At 61.4% G+C, this 9,416-nt stretch overlaps 3 protein-coding genes across 4 annotated transcripts in view; 1 reads left to right on the top strand and 2 right to left on the bottom strand.

The window, feature by feature from the left end:
* RUVBL2 (RuvB like AAA ATPase 2) overlaps positions 1-2,095 on the top strand; it is a 15,429-nt gene extending 13,334 nt beyond the window's left edge. The window contains exons 12-15 of one of the 2 annotated variants that reach the window (XM_011374571.2): positions 696-815; positions 1,213-1,342; positions 1,701-1,815; positions 1,988-2,095. In XM_011374571.2, coding sequence (XP_011372873.1) covers positions 696-815; positions 1,213-1,342; positions 1,701-1,815; positions 1,988-2,010 — 388 coding nt within the window. In that variant the 3' untranslated portion in view covers positions 2,011-2,095. Of the gene's footprint in view, positions 1-695; positions 816-1,212; positions 1,343-1,700; positions 1,816-1,984 lie in introns of both variants that reach the window. The other variant, XM_011374570.2, reaches the window with a different exon arrangement.
* Positions 2,096-2,098: 3 nt separating this feature from the next.
* Positions 2,099-4,138, bottom strand: LOC105301757 (lutropin subunit beta). Its single transcript, XM_023520146.1, has 2 exons — positions 2,803-4,138; positions 2,099-2,515 (listed from the first exon to the last, which is right to left on the bottom strand). Exons 1-2 carry the CDS (start codon positions 3,166-3,168, stop codon positions 2,273-2,275), a joined length of 609 nt encoding a protein of 202 aa, XP_023375914.1. The 5' UTR covers positions 3,169-4,138; the 3' UTR covers positions 2,099-2,272.
* Positions 4,139-8,688: 4,550 nt separating this feature from the next.
* NTF4 (neurotrophin 4) lies at positions 8,689-9,410 on the bottom strand. Its single transcript, XM_011374568.2, has one exon. The coding sequence runs from the start codon at positions 9,377-9,379 to the stop codon at positions 8,747-8,749; it is 633 nt and encodes a 210-aa protein (XP_011372870.1). The 5' UTR covers positions 9,380-9,410; the 3' UTR covers positions 8,689-8,746.
* Positions 9,411-9,416: the final 6 nt, after the last annotated feature.

Raw genomic sequence — 9,416 nt, 5'->3', positions numbered from 1 at the left:
CAGCCGCTCCCCAGCGCCAGCATCACCGCCTCAGCTGCACCTCAGATCACCAGGCATTAGATTCTCATAGGAGCACCGGTCCCTGGTGCCACAAAGGTTGGGGACTGCTGTGTTAGATGGGCTTCGTTCAGACACAAATTATAGTGTTGTTGGCCATGAATTCAACGTGAATGAGTCATTAATACGTGTTAAATAAGGTGTTTCTAAACAAACACATAAAACCAGGCTATATACTGGTTGGTTGATGAAAATATTGTGACCAAGGCTCACAAGAACTGAACCGTGTGTGTTCTGTGGTTCAGTGGTTCAGCGTTTGTTAATGGAGCATTCGCCTGCACTTTGTAGAACATAACTCCCACCAATAGTGGGGGTCGCCTGTGTTTCCTAGCGCTGGCCACGTGCCAGGTCCTGTGCTGGACTGGGCGCTGCAGGGAACAGGACCGGCACGGTCCCTTCCTCTGTGGAGCTCTGTCAGGCAGGGGAGTGGGACCTTGACCCAGTAATCCCAGACAGCTGTCTAGCTCAGACCAGCCAGGCTCTACGGCGCATTGACGCGGGCGGGTGCTGACGCCGGCTGGGAGCCAAAGGCTGTGGTATCTGGTCCAGTGAGTGGGCCGCGCTGGAGGGGGCGGAGTGGATGGAACAGAGATTCTGGCAGCGTCGCCCTGACAGCTTCCCTTCCCCCGCTTCCCCAGCATCCGGGGCACCAGCTACCAGAGCCCCCACGGCATCCCCATCGACCTGCTGGACCGCCTGCTCATCGTCTCCACCTCTCCCTATAGCGAGAAGGACACGAAGCAGATCCTCCGTATCCGGTGCGGGCAGGGCCCGGCTGCGGGCCTGAGAAGTGGGCCTGCTGTCCACCCTGTTTGACAGAAGGGTCACAGATCGTGGGGAGGCGGGCGGTGATGACTGGCCCAAGGTCTCTGGCCTGCGAGAGGCAGTGCCGGGCATCCGGGCAGTGGCCTCTGAGCTGGGTGGGGCCCCTTTGAGGAAGGGAGCGGGGTACTGGTGACTGACGTGGGGGAAAAATCCGGATCAGGGAGTCAGAGGCCCAGCCCGTGCCTCAAGGGCCCTCTAGCTTGGTATTCTATGAGTCTGAGGACCACCTGCTCCCCGGGAGGTTGCGTAGTGTCCAGGGGAAGGGCCGGGGGCTTGCTGCCGTCAGAAGCCCAGCCCCAGCTGAGGCCCCTGCTCCCCACCTGCCCACAGATGTGAGGAGGAAGACGTGGAGATGAGTGAAGACGCCTACACGGTGCTCACCCGCATCGGGCTGGAGACTTCACTGCGCTACGCCATCCAGCTCATCACGGCCGCCAGCCTGGTGTGCCGCAAACGCAAGGTCAGCCAGTTAAGCGAGCCCGCGGGGCCGCGTCTAGTGAGTGACCCCGCTACTCAAGGGCCTCGAGTGGGTGGTCTCACTTAGTTCCAAGACGTAGGTCTCAAAGGTGGGTACTTCGGTCTCGGGTTTGCGTGTGTCTCCTGGCCTGATACACGGTGGGAACTTAGTACATGTGTGTCGACTGCAAGTGGATGCCGTTAAGTTCATCTTCCAGATGAAGAAACGGGAATGGAGAGGTTGGGCCCACTGCCAGGAGGTGGCCGGGGCGGGATCCGAACCCAGGCAGTCTGGCCCCAAGTCCCCTCCCTGACCTGCCTCCTGGGGAGGGGCCCGCCTGAGTTGTGGCCGTCCCCTTCAGGGCACGGAGGTGCAGGTAGATGACATCAAGAGGGTGTACTCGCTGTTTCTGGACGAGTCCCGCTCCACCCAGTACATGAAGGAGTACCAGGACGCCTTCCTCTTCAATGAGCTCAGTGAGTGTCCCCGCCCCCCGTGCAGAACCCAGCTCGAGTCGCTGAGTGTCCCCCACCTGCGCAGGCCCCAGGGTCACCTACAGGGAGAGGCGGGAGGGGGCGTGGCCTGGAGAGCTCAGGCCTCGGTCCCTAGGCCACAGTGACCACTTGGCCTCCTTTCTCCCCGCAGAAGGCGAAACCATGGACACCTCCTGAGCTGACATCCCCATCACCCCGCCTCTCCTGTTTTCTACCAGAGTTCTGACACTGTGACTTTGTATAAAATAGTTCTGAAACTGGACCTGTCGTATCTGTGTGCGTGTTGAGTGTGTGTGTGCACACGCATGCATGGGCACCCCGAGCCCAGAGAAAGGCAGCCCCGGGGTGCGGTTTGAGAAGCCTTTATTGAGAGGGGAGGAGAGGAGCGTCTGCTGGCTCCAGGAATTGGGGTGAGCGTGGATGGTTGGGGTAGGCATCCTTAGAGGAAGAGAAGGTCTGGGATGGAGGGGCGGTCACAGGCCAAGGATTGGGCTCTGGGACCTCCGCAGTCAGAGCTGCTGAGGCGGCAGGGCCCACAGCGACAGCTGAGGGCCACAGGGAAGGAGACCACTGGGTCCACACCAGGCGGGCAGCCAGGGAGGCGGATGGAGGCAAAGCTCAGCTCATGGTAGGTGCACACCGGCTGGGGTACAGGTGGCAGGGCAGCAGGCAGCACCCGTACCTGGAGGCCAGGGCAGGGGGTAGGAGTGGCATGGGCATCTGCCCAGGCGAGTCCTCCCGGAGCTTCCCACTGCCCCCCACCGATCCCAGACTCGGGTGTCCGGGGGACCCTCTGTGTGTTCCCTCCCACACGCCTAGCTCTGGCTCCAGTTCCTCAGCCCCTGCCCGGCGGGGCAGAACACCCTTCCATCCCCGCTGCCACCTCCTGTCTTCTGCGGGCCTGGCACTGAGGTTTCAGCACCTGTCCTCAGGACAGCAGGGCTGGTCCCCACGGCCTGAGCTGCTCACCATGCTGGGGCAGTAGCCGGCACAGATGCTGGTGGTGAAGGTGACGCAAACCGGGCAGGCCTCATTCTCAGCAGCCAGGGTGACATTGATGGGCCGGCACAGTGGCCTCAGTGGTCCCCGGGATGCCCGCACCCCACCTGTGCTCAGCAGCAGCCACAACAGCAGCCCCTGGGACAAGGCCACTGCCTCAGGGGCAGCCTCAGACCTGCCCTTGGTTCTTGGCCTCCCGTCCCCATGCACACACACATTCAGGGACTCTGTTCCCCTTCCATGCTGGGCCAGCCCCTCCACTTTGATCTCCCATCCAGATACCCAGGGACCCCAGATACCCCAACACCTGATACCCATGCTCAGGTCCTGCCCCATCGCTCCCCCCTCCTGGCAGGGATCCAGCAGGCTGACCACACCCTTCTAGAAAGAGGCTGCCTTCACCAGGTCACAGGACTCCCGTGTGCCACCTGTGGCTCTGATAGAGTTGTGAGGTGCCCAGGGGCCCTACAGTCTTACCTGGAGCATCTCCATCCTCAGTGCCTCCCTACTGTGTTTACCTGGTCTTATATTTGCAGGCTGTGGGGGCGGCAAGGCCACTGGGGGTGGTGGGATGGCGGGGTAACCTGGACACTAATCCCCCCGGGGGCGAGAGGCAGACAAGGTCGGGGAGGTGCAGGAGTGGCTCAGCGGAGCACCTCCTCCCCCCATTCCCTGAGTGGCTCGCACCAAGAAGTGGGAGACACCCAAGGTGACAGCTGACCTCACAGGCTTCTCAGGTGCTAGAGAAGCTGAGTTGGGGGCACAGGAAATAGGGTATAAGAAGCCCTAGGCTGTGCCCCCTGGCTGTGTATCCCTGCCTTTGCCCATCGTGGGGGGAGCCAGGGAGAGGCTAGAGCTCGCCCTCACCCTCGAATGGCGATCCGCGCAGGCCTTAACCCTGTTCCACCTCTCATAGACTGGAAGCCAGAGTCCAACCTCTTAGGGCTCCGCTTCAATATCGGATTCTGTGCTAGGGATGGGTTCGTGTGCACCCAGGTGCGTCCCCCTCCACAGGGAGCCCCATTTCGCCAATACGCAGGCCCCCGGAAGCCAGGATGCCAGAGTGGAACCCAGCAAACGGCGTGGCGTAGGCTGTTTATCTCTGTCATTGCCTAAAATAAACTCCGCCCCTTCTGCCGCAGGGGACGTGTCCCCGCCGGCAGGCCCACAGCCCCAAAGTACATTTTCCCGGCCCGGTCCCGCCCCCACAATCGAGTGGGCGTGCCCCCACGACGGCCCACCCCCCTATGGGCGGGGTTCTGGAGCCCGGCCCCGCCCCGCTCGGGGGCGTGTCTGGGCGGGGCTGGCCGGGCCTCAGACCAGCGCGGGCTTCGAGCTGCCGTAGCTGGCGTTCTCGGAGCGGTAGGCTTGCGGCACGCTGTAGATGCCCGGCACGGGCTGCCAGTGGGGGCCGCCCCAGGGCAGCTCCAGCGGGCAGAAACGGTCAAGCCGGCGGAGCGGGTGCAGCGGGGGCTTGTAGGACTCCTGAGCCAGGGACAGCTGCCCGCGGTGCGGTACGGCTGGCGTTACGGGGTGGACTCGGGTCACGCGGAGCCCGGGGGCCTGGGGAGGCCTCTGGGCGCAGTGGCTCCAGGCCTTGGGCGTCTCCTTGAAGCTCCAGTAAGTCAGCAAGTCCTTGCGGGGGTACCCAGACAACTCCTTCCTGTTGGGAGGAGGCAGGATGGGGAGGGTGCAGCTGGATCCTTGGGACGAGGCTGAGGTTCAGACCTCCGGTTCTGAGGAGGGTACGGACCCAAACTTCTGCGTTTCGAGGTGAGGACACATTTGTAGGGGTCGGAGACCACTTACAAAGGCCGGGGCTGGGAACTCCTAGCCTGGATTCCTAGGTCCTCAAGGTATTTAAGGGCCTGGAGTTTGGCGTTTTCTCATCCTTGAGAAAGAGCATCTGGGGACTCAGATGCCAAAGTGGGCCCCGCCCCGCCCCAGGCCCTCTCCCCAGATCCAGAACTCCCCCTTGGGCCCTCCACAGGTTTCACGTTCCTGAGAGTTAACACTAAGGACACCTGGACCCTAAAAGGTAGGGGCTTGGGCCTGAACTGGTACCTGCGCATACCGGAGCTGAAAGCTGAGACTACTGAGGGGGAGCTGACATCGGGGTGCTGGGCGTTCCACCAGCCTATGCGGGGGTTGCGCGGGGGGCGGTGCCACGCAAGGACCCAGGCTCACTTCGAGTAAGCTCGGAAGTCCCGGGCCGAGGTGGTCAGATAGAGCTGATGGCGGTCCAGGACGCCCTTGTCAGATACCGTGAAAAGTCTCCCGGCCAGCTCGGGGTTCCTCGTCCAGGGAATTAGAGCCTGAGGAGGATCAGGCAGGAGGGTTTCATATCCCGTTTATAGCCTTGGGTCCCAGACTGAGAATTCCTCTTCCTTCGGCCTCAACAGCTGCTCCGGACCAGGCCCCCCACCTCCTCCCCCAGAATCAGAATCCCTCCTGACCAGCAGCATGCCAGTGCACGCTCCCCAAAACAGAAAGAACCCTTCTAGGATTACTCCAAAACCCAAACACCTTCTGCCTGTCGTCTAACAAAACCGAGCCCCTAGACTCAAGCCTTCCTCGTCCCGCGCGTGGAATTCAGCTGCACCTGGGGCTTCATCCTATTTCCCCCGCCCCCCCGCCCCGAATAGCCTAGCTCCGCCTCCCGCTCGGGCCGATCCCAGAATATACAGTCCGCTGCCAGGCTCCGCCCCAGCCCCAGGACCCGCCCCTCCAGAACCCACCCGGGCATTTACTAGTTGGGCCCCTAACCTCGAAGCTGGGATTTCGGGGATTCAGTCACTTCTCCTTTCTGGCCCCGCCTCAATACGTCCAAGCTCCTCCCCCAGTCTCTATACTCTCCAGATTCCGCCGGACCTTTTAGCCACGCCCCGACTACAAGTTCCTTCTGGCCCAGCCCCAGTGTCTCCAAGTCTGGTCCCTCGCGTTAGAGGCCCTCGGGTCCCGCCCCAGGCACTGCAAGCTCCGTCCCACCGCGCCCGCGCGATCTTCTCCGCTACCTGGGAAGGGCCCCCGCGGTGGTGGTCTGCAAGTTCCAGGGGCTGGGGCCCGATGCAGAAGGCGGCGCTCTGGTCCAGGCCCGGCCAGATGCAGAAGGCGGCGCTCTGGTCCAGGTCGGGCCAGCCCGTGTACTGCGCCCTGGTCTCACTGCACTGGTGTTTTGCGATCGGAGGGAGGCGCCAGCCGCGGTGTCTGAGCTGCGAGAATGTCGCGCGGGGACCCCAGGTGAGGGCGCACGGGACCCCAGTGTGGTCCCCGGCCCTGTCCCCCGCGGACCTCGGCATCCCTGAACCTTACCTTTTCCCCTAAATCCTTGATCCCTAAAATCCGCGTGGGGTCTGCAGGCTCTGGGGCCCGGGGCTGCGCGTAGGGCCCGCCGTGGGTTTTGGGCACATGAGCCGAGCCGGAGGTTGTCTCCCATGTATTGATGACCTCGTCGAAAGCCCAGATGTGCAAGTCCTGCTTTGCGGACGGGGGCAGGGGCTCCGCTAGCGTGGACTGGGCAGAAGGCGTGGGCCGTCAGCTTAAAAGACGCAGGTTCCGGTCCAACATTCCCGATCTCTCTCAGCCGGTTCCCAGCCCTTTCCTCCCTCCGGTCTCAGGCATCCAGGTTCCCTGGCCCCTCCTCTGTCAGATGCGGGACTCCGGGGGACCTTCCTCCTTCTGTCAGGAGCCCAAGCCCCCGACCCCCTTTTCTTTCAGCAGGTGTCTAGATCCCCAGGTCCCTCCTTCAGACACAGGAGTCGCGGCTTCCAGGCTCCTCTGGGCGGGAGCCTAGGGTCCTCTCACCTGCACAGTAGGCGGGGGAAAGGGCGCGGATGGGATAATGTGGTGGGCGACACCACTGCTCGTGAGATGCCAGTTGTGCGAGGATCCAGGCACTTCAGTCCCAGAGATAGGGGGCCAGGGAGCGCCACAGCGCAGAGCGAGGGTCCGACCCGCCATGGTCCCATCCACGCCCCGTGGCCAAGGAGCAGCAGGCTTGTTGTTGCTGTTGCCCCAGGTGACAGAACCCGCCCACGCTGAACCCAGCCAATGGAGGGCCTGCGGCTGTGAAGATGGATAGAGAAACAGACCGAGGCACACAGGGACAGGGACTTTGATATAGGTGGACAAAAACCTCAGGAGGGGCACAGAAACTCAGAGAAGTGTGTGTGTGTGTGTGTGTGTGTGGCGGGGTAAGGACGCACAGACAGGAGGGCAGAAATGGGGGAGGGGAAATAGAAGTTCAGTTTCAGAGTTTTAGAGAAAGAGAGACCCACAGAGGGGGCTGGGGGAGGGGGGAAAGGAGACAGAAACCTGGGCAGTTAGAGATCCAGGAAGGGAGGGACAGAGACCTTCGGGGAAGGAGGACAGAGCCCACCCAGCACATCTGGGATCCGTAAGAAACACCCTCATTCCTACAGGGTCCCAGCCCTGTCACCACCTGCTGCTCCCTCTGCCAGGCCTGCCCACTTCTGGGGCAAGTTTCCAGACTTCCCCGGTCACTCCCTTTCTCCCTGTGTAAGCCGAAGGAGTCAGCGTCAGTGTGGGCTCTGTCTGTCTTGCTGCCTTTGATTTGGTTGAAAATTTCCGCCTGGGCATGGAGACCCACAGGGAAATACTTAAGACAAAACGGTGGGTGGGGAGGGGATGTGGAAAGCGCTTTGATGAGTGAGAAAGAAATACATACAAGAATGAGAGAGAGACAGTGACAGAAACAGAGAAAGAGAGCTGCTGACCCAGAGACGAGAGATGGCAGCCGGAGAGACAGGGAAGCAGCAAAAAAGACAGTGGGAAGCAGAGGCAGCCAGACCCTGCCCCGCCCTGCCTCGCCCCGCCCCCCACCCTTCTCCAAGGCCCAGTCTGTGTTGGTGGGGGACGAGGATTTTTAAGTCCTCAGCCCGAAGCTGGTCCTAAAAAATGTGTGTGCTACGGAGTGGTAATACATGAAGGGGTGTCCTGAGGACATGGAGTCTGCCCCTGACCGCGCCCCCCACCTCGCTGCTTCCTCACCTTGAAGACCTTCTGGTCAAGGCCTCTGCCCCCTCAGCCCCCCACTATCTCGGCCCACAAACCCTTTCTTCAGACGGAAAATTGAGGCTGCGTGATGCAGCCTGGGCCAGAGTCCCACTGACCCCCTCATTCAGGCTTCTGGGGCTCCTCCTCTTGGATTTTCCTGGCTCACTCAAGGCTTATCATGGCCAAATGACCCCTGATCCTAACCAGGGATCAGGCCAATTGGTCAGAACCTCATGCCCTACTCAAGCTGAACGATTTTAAGGTTTCTTTCTTTCCCAGTGTGGGAAGGGCTATAGAAACCTGACTCCAACTCCCCACTAGGGCCAAATTCTCCAGGATCCTGAGCTCCCGTCATTCAATCTTGCTTGTGCTCCTGCTGTGACAGGTAGCTCATTACCTCAAAACATTCTTGCCCCATCTGACCAAGTCAATTTCCCATTCAAACCCTAGCTCCCAGCTAATTGCTTACATGTTCCAGTTTTTATGCTCCCCCACCCACTTCTTGACATATCTCCTCCTTGTTACTTTCTCCAGGATGGGCAAGGTGATGTCCTCTGTGATCACATGGTCAGCAACTTAGAAGCCAAGCACCTCCAATAGTGACATCCACCAGAGTTGATCTGACAAAGTTGTGTATTAGAGCTGATAAAGAGTAGGCGCTCAGAAAAAAACTGGCCATCATCTTCATCACAACCCTTCTGTTCATGCAGGAGAACTCCTATTCATCCTTCAAAACCCCATTTGGTTCACTGCCTGTCTTACACAGACTGAGCTCTCGAAATCGGAGGGCTGTGATTTCGTGACCATATGACGAGTTCCCGAACCGAGGCCCCGAGCCCCTGAGGTCCCTCAGCATCCAGCTGTCTTCCTCCGCTTGACCAGTTCTCAGGCATGGGCCTCAGGCCCGGCCAGTCCGGCTGAGGAGCGTACAGACGCAGGCAGTGTCAATTCGAATCCATCGCCAGCCCACACGCCCCTGGGCATCAGTGGTTAACGCCCGCACGTAGGACTGCTTGGCCTTACACTCAGACACCCAGTGCCTCCGGTCCACACCCCTGCAGCCCCCTCCGACTCCACCTGGGCCACCTTCCCCCGCGCTGTCAGCCTTGCAGCGGGTCTCGAAGAAGTACTGGCGAAGGGGACTGCCGCCAGCTGCGGGCACCTCGCCCAGCACCTCCACTTCGCGCCCGCGCAGGTCCACGGCCCTCCGGCGGTCTGTCACCCAGCTGCTGACCGCATCGCACACGGCCAGCTCTCCCCGGCGACTTGCTGGTGCTGTTTCGCTCACCCCTCGCCGACTGCGGTTAGCCGGGATGCCGGCTGGCTCCCCGAAGGCCCCAGCCTCCAGTAGGAAGAGCAGAGGGGGGCCCGTGGGGGTGCCCCTCGACAGGGCTACTCGGGGGGACAGGAGGTCCCACTCAGGGGCTGGAAAAGGGGGCAGTGGTGAGGGTGGGGGATGGGGTTCCATTGGGACACTGGGGAGGAGGCAAAGGAGGAGGATGGGGAGGGAGCATGAGGGGTGGGGGAGCATCTCGCTGAGCACCTGAGGATGGAGACGGGGGGGGGGG

Source organism: Pteropus vampyrus, unplaced genomic scaffold (genome assembly GCF_000151845.1).
Source record: "Pteropus vampyrus isolate Shadow unplaced genomic scaffold, Pvam_2.0 Scaffold250, whole genome shotgun sequence".
In the NCBI taxonomy this organism is placed as follows: Eukaryota; Metazoa; Chordata; class Mammalia; order Chiroptera; family Pteropodidae; genus Pteropus; species Pteropus vampyrus.
Note: the sequence above shows the minus strand (reverse complement) of the source record. Positions and strands in the feature narration are given on the sequence as shown.